Source organism: Myxocyprinus asiaticus, chromosome 24 (genome assembly GCF_019703515.2).
Source record: "Myxocyprinus asiaticus isolate MX2 ecotype Aquarium Trade chromosome 24, UBuf_Myxa_2, whole genome shotgun sequence".
NCBI lineage: Eukaryota > Metazoa > Chordata > Actinopteri > Cypriniformes > Catostomidae > Myxocyprinus > Myxocyprinus asiaticus.
The window spans coordinates 2055871-2070620 of NC_059367.1; the positions used below are offsets into that span (position 1 = coordinate 2055871).

Consider the following 14750-nt stretch of genomic DNA (forward strand, 5'->3'; position numbering starts at 1 on the left):
CACAGTTAAGTTATGTTTTAACAGGTGGGGCAAACACTTTTTCACACAGGGCCATGTAGGTTTGGATTTTGTTTTCCCTTAATAATAACAACCTTCATTTAAAAACTGCATTTTGTGTTTACTTGTGTTATCTTTGACTAATATTTAAACTTGTTTGATGATCTGAAACATTTAAGTGTGACAAACATGCAAAAAAATAAGAAATCAGGAAGGGGGCAAACACTTTTTCACACCACTGTGTATGTGTATATGTATATATATATATATATATATAATAAACACATTTTAAAAAGTTGCCAAAAATGTTGTTTTAATAAAAAAATAATTAAAATAACATTTAATACAAACTACACATAAACATTGTCATATGAACACCATGTCTGTAATTATACAAATTTAAGTTTCAAGAATCTTAAGCTGAATTTCTGCGACACTAGCACCACCGAACGGAAATGCAAGTTTTCAAAACAGCTTTTAGAATACACCCCTCGCCTGCAGTTGTTCAAACAGTCAGATAGTCCCGCCCCCAACTCATGCCATTGTTGGGGCGGGTCTAAGCAGGTCACTCAAAAGAAACACACAAATTTGTATAGCGCCACAGAGACACAGTGTCTAAATTTTTCCGGAAAATTAACCTCTGAATGGCTTGCATATAGTTGTCTCTGCACATTATGCTGGGACAGAAGTATTTCTACAGCTACTTCAGCTTTAAGTATACAAAACAGCTCTTATTTTCGAAGTCGAATGTCGATTCAGTGAAGATTTCGTCACAGTGATTCAAACCGGTGACTCGTCAAACTATTCATTAAAATAACCGGTTCAAAGGAGTCATTTGCTCATGAATCAGACTGCAGTGGTCGCAAAGTTTTTGCATGCAGCCCGCGAGGACAACTCAATAGACGTGTTTTTTTGTTTGCCATTATTTAGCCATACACACATACCATGTCAGTCTGACAGTCTGTGACCCCTGTGTTAACCCTAAATGTGAGGCTCAGCAACACACTTGCTGCAGGTGTGAAGACTCATTCACACACAGAAAGACCCTAAAGACACCTGGATCGCAGCAGTGCAGACACGATCGCAGTCTGATGCATGTGATTTAAAGCAAGAGCTGTTTGAAGCCTTTAAAAAGCGCAGACGGTTCCCATGGCCACAGATATGAATGGAAGACACGTTCGTCTATTGCGCGGCAGCTGCTTCTGTTTAAGAGTAAAATCACAGAGGACGCCATCACTGAGTTACGGCTGTTCCCGCACGACCACGTGTGCCTCAAAAGAGTTCGTTCTTCACTCCCCTTTTCACTAATTCCTAAAGTCTTGTCTGGAATTGACAAGTTGATGCACTTAGGGAAACGTTTGACTGAATAATCAAAAACCCAAAAAACTCTCGCAGAGGATCAAACAGCAGCCAAATTTCACGCATATGGAGAACAGATCTGAAGAACGTCAGCCAACATCCTGTGATGTGGCCTATTTTGAATGCCAAATTGTGACCAAATGGGCTTCAAAAACCATATGTGTGTTTTGCTGTGACCCGTCCATTACTTAAATGAGCAAAATTGCTCTTTTCGTTGTAAAGTATTCTGTAAAATACAGCACCATCAAGAGGGGTTAATAGGGGGTTTAATTACGTTTTGACCTTTACTTCTCACCCAGTTGAGGGTCACTGTGTTTTTCACTCCACTGTGGCTATTCTACACCTCACTGATGTCATTTCCTATAGGCGAAACTTTACGAATCAATTCGGAGTTCCTTCAGAATTACACCCTGTGTAAAAACAGATATAAGCGTCCCACATGAATAATTAATTGACAGACAAGAAAAACGACTTTCATTATCTAGTGCGCTCCATGGAACAATGAGGGAAGAGAAACAAATGCAAGCATCCATCCATCAGTCTATCAATCCATACGTCACTGCAGTAAACTTTAAATCACAAACATACAGGATAATTCGCTAACACTTTACAATAAGGTCATATTTGTAAACATTAGTTAAAATGAACTAACAAGGAACGATACTTTTTCAGCACTTACTAATCTTGGTTAATGTTAACATATACTGACACCATTTTTTTTACATACATTTTTTGATCCCCTTTTCTCCCAATGTTGGAATGCCCAATTCCCACTACTAAGTAGGTCCTCGCGGTGGCGTGGTTACTCACCTCAATCCGGGTGGCGGAGGACAAGTCTCAGTTGCCTCCACTTCTGAGACCGTCAATCTGCGCATCTTATCACGTGACTCATTGTGCATGACACCGCGGAGACTCACAGCATGTGGAGACTCATGCTACTCTCCACGATCCACGCACAACTTACCACACGCCCCATTGAGAGCGAGAACCACTAATCACGACCACGAGGAGGTTACCCCATGTGACTCTACCCAATCTGGTTGCCTAGGAAACCTGGCTGGAGTCACTCAGCACACCCTGGATTCGAACTTGTGACTCCAGGGGTGGATACTAATACATTTTTAAAGTAAAAGATATGTATATATTTACATTAGTTAATGCATTATGGCCTAACATGGACAAAAAAATGAATGGTTCAAAGCAAGATTAATATATGCTGTAAACATGTATTATTCACTGTTAGTTCATGATACCTAATGCATTTATTAATGTTTACAAATACAGATTCATTATTATTAGATACTTTTTTTTTCCTTATTTTTTTCGGTTCATTCTGATGATATTTTTGCAAATAATAACCAGTTAAAATGAAATGAAAGAATAATAAGAACTATTTATTTATTAATGACAGTGCTAATAAACTATAAACTGAAATGGCAATAACATCATAGGATTAATGGTAAATTTATGCAAAAACAGATGCACTTGGAAGGCAACAGGAAGTCAAGTTTGTGGTGGAAAATTGTTTGGCTTGTGCGTATAAAAATTACTAAAAAAAAAATAATATGTAATAATTTGGTCTGTCAATCGATTACAATTTTTAATCGAATTAATCACATGGTGTGCCAATTAATTAAACAAATTCATCGCATTTAATCACATACATAAATATTTGCTGAGAAAGCACTTCAAGTAACAATAATTCGATATATAATGATTAAATAATTATATATATATATATATATATATATATATATATATATATATATATAATAAAACAAAGCTTATAATTATATGTATAAATAATACAGATAATTAAAATTCATTAAATTGTTCTGGCACACAAGTATTAAAAAAGACGATACAAAAAGTGTCTTTAAATGCAATATATTGTTTATTTGCATATTATTGAACATAAGCGAATCATTGGCCTATAGATCACAGCAATCCATTTTGCAACTGAATTCGTCAATCAGTCTGAGATGTATTATTCTACTATATTATTATATTATAAGGGCTTGTTTAAGGATGCACCAATGTACACCTGCGTCAGACACTTTTGGACCGTCTTGGTTGTGTCGCGTAATACACATACTGTTTTTTAGGTTGCTGTGTCAAGTTATACGTAGTTTGACATGTCTTGAGATCCCTGCCTTCAGATTTGCACTCCATCAGGCTGTGTTTGAACGCAAGTACGTGTTCTCATCTTGTTTTGTCTGCTGTCAGTAAGTGTGGTTTGTTCTCTGTATAAGCTGCACATTGCCTATACAGCTGGAGTTTCGCTTACTGCCCCCCGGAGAAAACAGGAGGTACTGCAATCTTGAATTGCTCGGATAAGGAATGTTCCTTATTACGGTCCGGGGACTTGATTGATTACGTTTATTTTTTTTAACAAGTTATTTTTTGTATAATTAATCGTACCAAATTAACGTGTTAAATAACCAGTAATAATAGATAATAGTTAATAACCAGTTTTCAGCATTTTAAAATAACATTGCATTATTTTATTTTTTATTCTTTTATTTTTTTGAGAGAGAGAGAGAGATCCGATGAGTCTGAAACGACCTGGAAAACAAATCAAATGAGGCTTTATGTATTCCAAATTTGCCAAAACCTAGGGAGTGTCCTAGGTAGACGTCATCTTTGGGTATTGCATGCATATTCAATTGACATGAATGTTTGTAACATGCCTGTGACTCAAAAGCCCAAAACAAGCCATAAGATTTTTACGTTCAGAATGCGCCTGTTCCCATTTTCCATTGTGATCTACAAAGCATTGCACTCGTTTTCAAAACCATTCCTTATCCCAGATGTAAACAAACAAATACTTCAATAACACGGTGAAACTGGCATCATTCCAGCTTTTACCTACTCACAATAACGACCCAATCATACCACAAATTAGACCCACAGATACAATGTAAAAGAGTCATTCAGAGGAGGCTGAATGGACTTTGGGTTGTGTGTGTTGAGTGACGAGCTGAAGAGAGTGGTCGGGTTTGTCTGTACCTGTCGTTGATGGTCCAGTTGAGGCAGAGGTTCAGGGACATCAGGTTCCGACACTTTCTCACCACCTCCATCACGGTCTCGTTGTTGAGTTCAGAGATGTGCCGCAGATCCAGACTGCTGAGATGCTGAAGCTACAGAGACCAAAACAAACACAAACGCATTCAGCATTTACCTGCAGTTGCAGAAATATTCTACACAAGACAATACATCAGACGAGCACAAAACCAAACTGTGCCATTATCGTCCATCTGACCATAGGAGATTTTTGGAAGAGTTCAGTGCTTCTCAACTGGTTTTACTTCATGACCCTGATTTAACATGGGACATCAAGTGGTGACCCTATACAAGACCAGGACTGTTTATTTTGTGCATGTAATCACAAAATGTAAACAAAAATTCAACAATGAAATAACTTAATATTTTTATGAACTGCATATGCCCAGCAAAATGCATAATTATTAAGATGCATTTGAAAATGCATAAACAACATGTATGAGTTGTATAGAGTACAATAATAAAAATAAAAAAATACTGCATTTGTACTGTATTGTATTGATATTGCAACTATTGATCAATGCTGGATCAACTGCATGATATATATAATGCATTATACTGTATATATATATATTGCCTACACACAAAAAATCAAGTAAACTGTTTCTGAATAACTTAATATAGACCCTCTTAAAAGTGTAAAAGACAAAAATGTTATTCAGATTTTGAATACGCTATACACAGAAGCCAGCAAGACATACACAGACTGCTATAATTGACACTTTTCATGATTAGTAAATTGTAATCTTTATTATTTATTCGATTAATTGTGCAGCCCTACATGCAGAACTCGTAAAACCATTAGAAAGAACATTTTGCTAATTCTGATTTTAATTACCACACATACACGCTTTTATGAGCTCTTATTAATTGATAGAGATAATATGAATATTTGTACATTTATAAAATGATTTATCACACCGCAGGACCATTTTAACCCTCCTATCCTGATCAAGAAGTGAGGCTTACTTTACTGTTTGCGGTCATTTTTGACCAGAAGCAGAACAGGTGTAACTGGTTGTTTTCTTTTTTTAAAGAACTGATAACATTTCTTCTTCCCTGAAGTTAAAACAATAAAATTATGCACTTCTTTTGGGATTTTATATATATATATATATATTTTTAAATCTTATTTGCATATAAATGTATTTATGTCACCATTCATTTGCATATGCAAATAAGCAAATTGTGTAACTTCACTACAGTAAAAAAAGAAAAAACCTAGTTGAGACATGAAGAAAATATGAGAATGGTCCATGATTGCTTCCATCTGGTGAAAAAAAGAAAAATAACTTGAAAAAGCCGTTTTCTATGCAGCCACCTACTGTGTAGTAATTCTACATTTTATCATAAATTATGCATTTGGATATACATATTTAGACATTATCAAACTTTTGTGTGCATGTGTGTGTGTGTGTGTTGTGTTCCATGTTCTGCATTCTGGATGTGTTGGTCTCACCCATTTATATCTGTGTGTCTGTGTGTGTGTGTGTGTGTGCGCGTTATGATCTCAGCCCCTGATTTATTTGTGTGTGTGTGTGTTGTGTTCCATGTTCTGCCTTCTGGATGTGTTGGTCTCACCCATTTACATCTGTGTGTGTGTGCGCACATGTGTGTGTATGATCTTAGCCCCTGATTTATGTGTGTGTGTTCTGCATTGTGGCTGATTTATAGATTCTGTTTGAATAAAAATAAAAAATAGCTGTTTTTTTTTTTTTTAAGTCTTTCCTATTCATTTCCTATGGTCAGTCAATTTTGACAACGAACAGTAACAGGGTTGCTTCTTTTTTTCTTTTTTTTTTACAACCACTTACAATTATCAAATCATGTTAAATTTTCGGTAACACTTTCTATGAAGCCCCTTTTATAATGCATTGTAAAGGCATTATAAATGCATTATAATGAATTCATAATGTCTCATAATACACCTTATATTAAGTTCTAACTAATAATTATAACTACAGTTATAATATATTATAAGACTTCCCCTATTCATAGTTAAACTTTAGAGAATAATGCATTATAATGAATTCATAATGTCTCACAATACACCTTATAACATGTTATAACTTCTCATAAATAATTATAACTACAGTTATAATACATTATAAGACTTCCCCTATTCATAGTTAAACTTTAGAGTATAATGCATTATAATGAATTCATAATGTCTCATAATACACCTTATAACATGTTATAACTTCTCATAAATAATTATAACTACAGTTATAATACATTATAAGACTTCCCCTATTCATAGTTAAACTTTAGAGTATAATGCATTATAATGCATTCATAACGTCTCATAATACACCTTATAACATGTTATAACTTCTCATAAATAATTATAACTACAGTTATAATACATTATAAGACTTCCCCTATTCATAGTTAAACTTTAGAGTATAATGCATTATAATGAATTGATAATGTCTCACAATACATCTTATAACATGTTATAACTTCTCATAAATAATTATAACTACAGTTATAATACATTATAAGACTTCCCCTATTCATAGTTAAACTTTAGAGTATAATGCATTATAATGAATTCATAATGTCTCATAATACACCTTATAACATGTTATAACTTCTCATAAATAATTATAACTACAGTTATAATACATTATAAGACTTCCCCTATTCATAGTAATACTTTAGAGTATAATGCATTATAATGAATTCATAATGTCTCATAATACACCTTATAACATGTTATAACTTCTCATAAATTATTATAACTATAGTTATAATACATTATAAGACTTCCCCTATTCATAGTTAAACTTTAGAGTATAATGCATTATAATGAATTCATAATGTCTCATAATACACCTTATAACATGTTATAACTTATAATACACTATAAGACTTCCCCTATTCATAGTTATACTTTAGAGTATAATGCATTATAACACAAGAGACATCCAATGTTAACGCAGCAGAAGTTAATAAAGTTAATGTTATAAGTGCTGTATAATGTAAACAGTCTAAAGACTTTATGACGTGATCACATTATGTGTTCTTTGACTGCTTTAAATTACAATACATACAATACATTACAAGTCAAACTTCTATAATGGAAGTTATTTATAAAATAAATCTCCAAATAAGATGCACAAACATTAAAGTTTATTGAATGCATGTGTGATGTTTTGACTTGTAATGTCTTATAACCACTTGAAAATATCATATTGTTGTTTATAGAAGACATTGCTTTGTCAATTTAGTTAAAGTATATATATTATATTTATTATAAATATACAGTATATAATACATTGTAACTTCTGTATATAAAATCAGATGTTGCTTGTGTTATAATGCATTATACTCTAAGGTATAGTTATGAATAGGTAATTATTATATTGTACTATAACTGTAGTGACAATTATTTGAGAAGTTATAACATATTATAAGGTGTATTATAAGACATTAACAATGCATTATAATGCCTTTACAATCCATTATAAATATGGGCTTCATAGAAAGTGTTACTCAAATATTTGTGTGTGTGTTCAGATGGCAAGTGGAGTAAAAGTCACCAAGTCTCATACCACTCAGATAAAAGAAAATATTTTTATTACATCTGAAACATAGACAGTATAAGAAGGTTAGATGAACTTGTGAAAACAAAAGGTGAATCAGCGACCAGCATCAAAAATAAACAATTTCACATATATATTCATTTACATTTTAACATCTTGATCCATTATGAACTAAGTATATTGATATACATATACTATTATATACACTAACTACATGTATATACATGCATAAATGAATGAGGTCCTGAAGCTCAACTAGAGCATGGTGCAATCCGACCCATCTATAAAGTCCACCCGATCCATTCAAAGACAAGCAACACGGTTCAGAACTGTCAAATTCATGTAAAACACAGTAAAACTGCAGCTGCTTCTTTCACCTGCACAACTGCACACAGAATCATTCATTCTGACTCTGTATTGTGCGTGTGCATGTTCTGCTTTTGACCTTAATGAAAGCAGAAATGTTCGCTCGGCTCTCGACATGCTAAACAAAACACTGCCTGCACCGCCCGTGGCCAGATTGCCCATGATTCCCCCTCTGCTCGTGACCCCAATGGACCAGCAAGAGAACTGGAGGCACCAAATACACAAAAGGTGACGGCCGATGAAATATCACAGACTGTGTTTAATACAGTCAGAGGTTAACACACATCACATTCAGCAAATGCAACATGTTGTGTACTGCAGAAAATGGAGAGCACTGTTTGACATTCAGCTCTGACACACATAAAAGGGTATGCAACATTTGCAATAAAATCATACTTTTTAAATCTCCTATAATACCTTAATAATGCACTGTATGTGATTGAACTTTTATTTATCTTAAAAGTTTCTTAGCACTTTAAATGGGTTCAAATATGCATTTTTATTTGTATTTGAAGTTAACCAACATTTAACGTTTCCGAGAGGTACAGATGTCCAGCTAATATAAATATTAGTTCATACTCGAGTATCCTATCTGTCACGGTTATGCAAAAAGTCGGCGTATGTTTGGGAATGGGCGCTCAGTCGCTTTACATTTAGAACGAAAAGCTTGTTAAAAAGTTGTTGACCCTTCGGCATGTCCAGCCTATACTCGGGCTCCTCTTACTAACCATAACTAATGTTGCTGCACTTTCCAACCTTCGCCTTTTGTTGTCTCGCTGTCAAACACGACGTGAGAAACCATTGGATGTGGTGTGAGTAAATTACCTTAGGAATTATTAAACAACACCTGGATCAATGATTGGCTAAATCCAAAAATATTGGGCAAAGAAATGTGTGATGGAGAGGCTTGCTTCAGAATCAATCATGAACAATTGAGCCTCTTCTTTCTTTTTCTGTTTGGATGGAAAATAATCATATGGATTTTTGGCTTTTTATCTGTGTTGCAGTGTGTGTGTGTGTGTGTGTGTGTGTGTGTGTGTGTGTGTGTGTGTGTGTGTGTGTGTGTGTGTTTGGTGGGGATGGGGTGCGGGCGCCAACATTGATGTTTCATACCCCTCAACAAATGTGTAGTTGCGCCACTGCACACAATACAGCAAATCACAAACACACACATGAACAGACAGCACAAAAGAACATCTGCCTTTAATTCAGAGATACAAATATGCAGCGCTGCATGTATGCAACATTAATCATGAGAGTACATCTGACACGCATTTTAAATTAAAGCAAAAAGCCATGAGAGGCCGTGTGTTACCGTGATTTTACCACAGATAAGGGCCGTTCTAAAGGCAGCAACAATTCTATGAAATTAGATTAGATTTTGTCAGTTTTAGCTCATTTCTAGGGACAATTTTGTACATATAGTAACACACACACACAGAGAAAGAGATGATGTGGTCATTGTTAAGCTCTGCTTTCAGTTTGCCTGAGTTACAGTCTCTGGCAGCCACAGAGACCAAGTGCATATCGAGCGGTTCAATTATGCATGCAGGGATGCGGTTGCATTGTTTGCTAAATAAAAGAGCAGCAAACCATAAGAGCCCAACATAAGCAGAATGCTCGACTCTATAGACGAGTGTGTGCATCTTTCTCTCTTGTACACACATTGCAACAGGTTCAACATGTGATGCTAGCTTGTATATTTTGGTCTGTTCCTCTCACAAAGTCACCCATCATATTATTTCAGAAGATTTGGAATAACATAAGTTGTATGTACTTCCAGAGCTTTCCCAATCCAACCAGGGCAGAGGTTTATTTTTGTCCCCTCTCAGAGCAGAATTCCCATCTCCATCCATTAGCTGTGAATGACTTGATTATAATAACACGCTGCTCCTCCTCTCCACTCCCTCTAGTATTCTGGAGGTTATCGAAACGCATGGCCCGTTTGTAACGCCTTTACATTTCAGGACATGAGAAATGAGACAAAGAGAGAAAGACAGTCAGACAGACAGAGGGATAGACAGACAGGTCACATCGGGATAGAGTATAAGAGGACACTAAAACAGATTGAGAGAGAGACATCTGTCTGTCTCTCAAGAATCTGTCTATCTGTATGTCTGTCTGTTGTTCTGTCCAAAATATGTCTATCTGTCTTCCTGTCCATCTAGTATCTGTCTGTCTGTCCATCAATTATCTGTCTGTCTGTCAATGTTCATTCCATCTGTCTAGTATCTGTCTGTCTAAAATATGTCTGTCTGTCAATGATATGTCTGTATATTATCTGTCTGTCTGTCTTGCTGTCCATCTAGTATTTTTGTTTGTCTGTCTTAAATATGTCTATCTGTCTGTCTGTCCAGCTAGTATCTGTCTATCAGTCTGTCTGTTTAAAATCTATATATCTGTCTGTCTGTCTGTCTAGTATCAGTCTATCGGTCTGTATGTCTTAAATCTATCTCTGTCTGTTAATCTGTCTGTCAAGTATCTGTCTGTCTATCTGTCTGTCTGTCTAGTGTCTATCTATTTATCTCTCTATCTATCTATCTGTCTGTCTAGTCTGTCTAGTGTCTATCTAGTCAGTCAGTCTGTCTGTCTGTCTGTCTGTCTGTCTAGTGTCTATCTATTTATCGCTATCTATCTATCTGTCTGTCTGTCTGTCTGTCTGGTGTCTATCTATCTGTCTAAAATATGTCTGTCTGTCTGCCCGTCTAGTATCTGTCTGTCAAAGATATGTCGGTATAGTATCTGTCTATCTGTCTAGTCTGTCTGTCTGTCCATCTATTATCTGTCTATCGGTCTGTTTAAAATCTATATATCTTTCTGTCTGTCTGTGAAATATCTGTCTGTCTGTCTAGTATCAGTCTATCGGTCTGTATGTCTTAAATCTATCTCTGTCTGTTAATCTGTCTGTCAAGTATCTGTCTGTCTAGTGTCTATCTATATATCTGTCTGTCTGTCTGTCTAGTGTCTATCTATCTGTCTAAAATATGTCTGTCTGTCTGTCTGTCTGCCCGTCTAGTATCTGTCTGTCAAAGATATGTCGGTATAGTATCTGTCTATCTGTCTAGTCTGTCTGTCTGTCCATCTATTATCTGTCTATCGGTCTGTTTAAAATCTATATATCTTTCTGTCAAGTATCTGTCTGTCTGTCTAGTATCAGTCTATCGATCTGTATATCTTAAATCTATGTCTGTCTGCAATCTGTATGTCTGTCTAGTGTTGGTCTATCTGTCTGTCTGTCTGTCTAGTGTCTATCTTTCTGTCTGTCTGTGAAGTAACTGTCTGTCTGTCTAGTATCAGTCTATCGGTCTGTATATCTATATCTCTGTCTGTTAATCTGTCTGTCAAGTTTCTGTCTGTCTAGTGTCTATCTATCAGTCAGTCAGTCTGTCTGTCTAGTGTCTATCTATCAGTCAGTCAGTCAGTCAGTCTGTCTGTCTAGTGTCTATCTATCTATCTGTCTGTCTGTCTGCCCGTCTAGTATCTGGCTGTCAATGATATGTCGGTATAGTATCTGTCTATCTGTCTAGTCTGTCTGTCTGTCTGTCCATCTATTATCTGTCTATCGGTCTGTTTAAAATCTATATATCTTTCTGTCTGTCTGTGAAGTATCTGTCTGTCTGTCTAGTATCAGTCTATCGGTCTGTATGTCTTAAATCTATGTCTGTCTATCAATCTGTATGTCTGTCTAATGTCGGTCTATCTGTCTGTCTGTCTGTCTAGTGTCTATCTATCAGTCTGTCTGTCAGTCTAGTGTCTATCTATCTATTTGTCTGTCTGTCAGTCTAGTGTCTATCTATCTATCTGTCTGTCTGTCCATCTAGTATCTGTCTATTGGTCTGTCAAAAATCTAGTATTGTCTATCTGTCTAGTGTCTGTCTATCTATATATCTATCTGTCTGTCTCTCTGTCTGTCTGTGTCTATCTATCTGACCATCTAGTATCTGTCTATTGGTCTGTCAAAAATCTAGTATTGTCTATCTGTCTAGTGTCTGTCTATCACTTCCAAACACACAAACAGACTCAATGAAGTCAATGAAATCAGCTCTCGAATGCATCTCTGAACAGTCTCTCAACTAGAACATTGATTTACAGTGACTCAGTGCAGCTGTCTGAAGAACATTTTTAGAGAAGATAGAGTTGAAAGAACCTAAAAATCTACAAGCTACAAAAGATGGTAAAAGCCTAACATCTAAATTACCTAAACTAGATGGTAAAAATAATCGAGAAAAATCCAACTTTTCAAGTCAAAAGTATTCCACAGAAGAACTCATACTGGTCTTGTCTATGTCTAATGGATCTTCCTCTATTCTGGATCATGATTCCAGAGGGAGAAATAAATGTCTATTATAAAGTACCAACATCTAAAACATCTCAAAGAACAAAGGGAATGTTTTTGGCTGAAGCAGAGCGTTTCAGACATTCAGACCATCTGATAATCGCTTCCAAATGACGGAGGTATGTGTGAGACACTGTGTTATATCTCATCAATACAAAGATACAGACTAAAGCGGTACTTCTCAGCTGGTTTTGCTTCAAGACAAGATTTTGCATTTTAAATCAAGAGGCAACACAGCACTAAAATTGTCCACTGTACAAAAGTAAACAAAAATGTAACTTTTGAGTTTGATTGGACACACAGACGTTGACATCAACAACAAAATATATGTATTTTCTCCTTGCTTTTAATAAGAAAATTATTTGTTAAATCAAACAATGCAAAATTTATATGGTAAGTTGCAATTCGTTGTTTAACGCATTTAACGTTGTTGTTGTTGTCTCCAGCAGGATATGACATCATTCCTGCACTCATTTATCAAAGCAATAAGGAACATGCATGGAGTTTGGAGTTCAGACAGTTCCAGAAAGCAGACATCTTGTACAGCGCTCATTCCCCACATACTTCGCCCTTTGTGGTCTGACCTTTGACCTCTCCACATGCTCTCTGAGGTGCAATATAATGTCATCAGGGGTAACCGAGTGAGGAGTGGGGAAAAAAGATTAAGCGTTTTGGAGAGTGAACACAACCCACTGCAGCCCATAATACTCCATATCCATTACACGCACCCCGAGAAGCGACATCACATATCAATAAAACAATTACTATCTTCACAAGACCTCACTGTAGACCGAATGCAAACAAGAGCCAGATTTATCTCACCTATATCGTGGAATACTGATCTAATTCTGTTGTGCTGTGGAAGGTTAAAGGAGACGTTCATCACAATACAGCGTTAACTGAAAACAAATGAATCCATTGAAACAGACATGAATCTTTTTTCACACACAAACTCTTCTTCAAACTCCTCAATGTCTCACATGTCTCCAAATGATTAATCGACATCAACGTCTAACCGCTACATGACCATTCTAAGGGAACGTTGAGACAGAAGGTGGTCTTGCTTTCAAAAACAGCGAGAAAGAGCGCAACAGAATGGAACACGACAACAAAACTCAAACTCTTTTGCAGATTTGTATCTTTACATGTAATCATTTGCATAACCAGTCATAAATTAAACAAATAACCTTACAAATAAAAGGTAAGCATCGTTCAGTAATGGTTCTTGGCTTACTCTCATGATATAATAACCTCCTGTATGGTGAAAAATGAGTCATATGAACCAATTCAGTAAATTAGTTGTCGGAGCGATTTAGACATGTGTTTGATTCAAATGGATTCACCAATTGGTTCAACTGAGCAATTAAGATAAATAGTACCAATTGAGTGACTCATTTAGGAATTGCACATTGCACTGTTCGTTTTTGTGCCTAATCAGCAAGAACAACACTATTTAACCATTTACAGTCAAAATAGCCTTTTATTTTAAAGCATTTAGTCTTTCTCTCTCATCATATACAATTTATACTACTGTATAACGGTATAGGAAACACGTGTTCATTGAACAACAATAAAAAAATTTTTTAAAAAAAGAGCGCAACAGTGCACGCCCACTTTTACAGCCATCTTGGTATTCAGACATACAGGGTGACACTGTGTTTGATTGCTCTTATCAATTGTCCTCTCTGTAAATCGTACAAGAAAACCATGATATCTTACCGCAACCTCAAAGCAGTTGATCCTTTATCCTTCTCTACCCTTACTTTCTGACTCTGTTAAACTGTTCTGTCCTTCAGAGATCTGTCATATCTGATGCTCTTGAAGTGCACGCCCACATTAAGACAAGTCTGGTACCCCTCTTCACGCTCATCGCCTTGGTTTACTTCTGAGCTTCGGGCATTGAAATGAACCAGCCGTTGCCCTGAGCAACTTTGAAGAAAAACAGGCCTCACTATTCACTCCTTAGCCCTTTCTAAACATCAGCTGAAACACAGAGGTGCACTTAACGCTGCACGTTCATTGTATTACTCCTCTATCATTCAGAATGCAAGTTGTAGACCTAAAGCCCTCTTTGCCATGGC

At 35.9% G+C, this 14750-nt stretch overlaps 2 protein-coding genes across 3 annotated transcripts in view; one reads left to right on the top strand and one right to left on the bottom strand.

The window, feature by feature from the left end:
* Positions 1–14750, top strand: part of LOC127414591 (fatty acid binding protein 1-B.1-like) — a 932240-nt gene that overhangs the window by 883670 nt on the left and 33820 nt on the right. The window lies entirely within an intron of this gene.
* The window catches only part of LOC127414560 (F-box/LRR-repeat protein 17-like), a 353014-nt gene that overhangs the window by 200038 nt on the left and 138226 nt on the right, over positions 1–14750 (bottom strand). The window contains exon 7 of the mRNA XM_051652672.1: positions 4366–4496. Coding sequence (XP_051508632.1) covers positions 4366–4496 — 131 coding nt within the window. The remainder of the gene's footprint in view (positions 1–4365; positions 4497–14750) is intronic.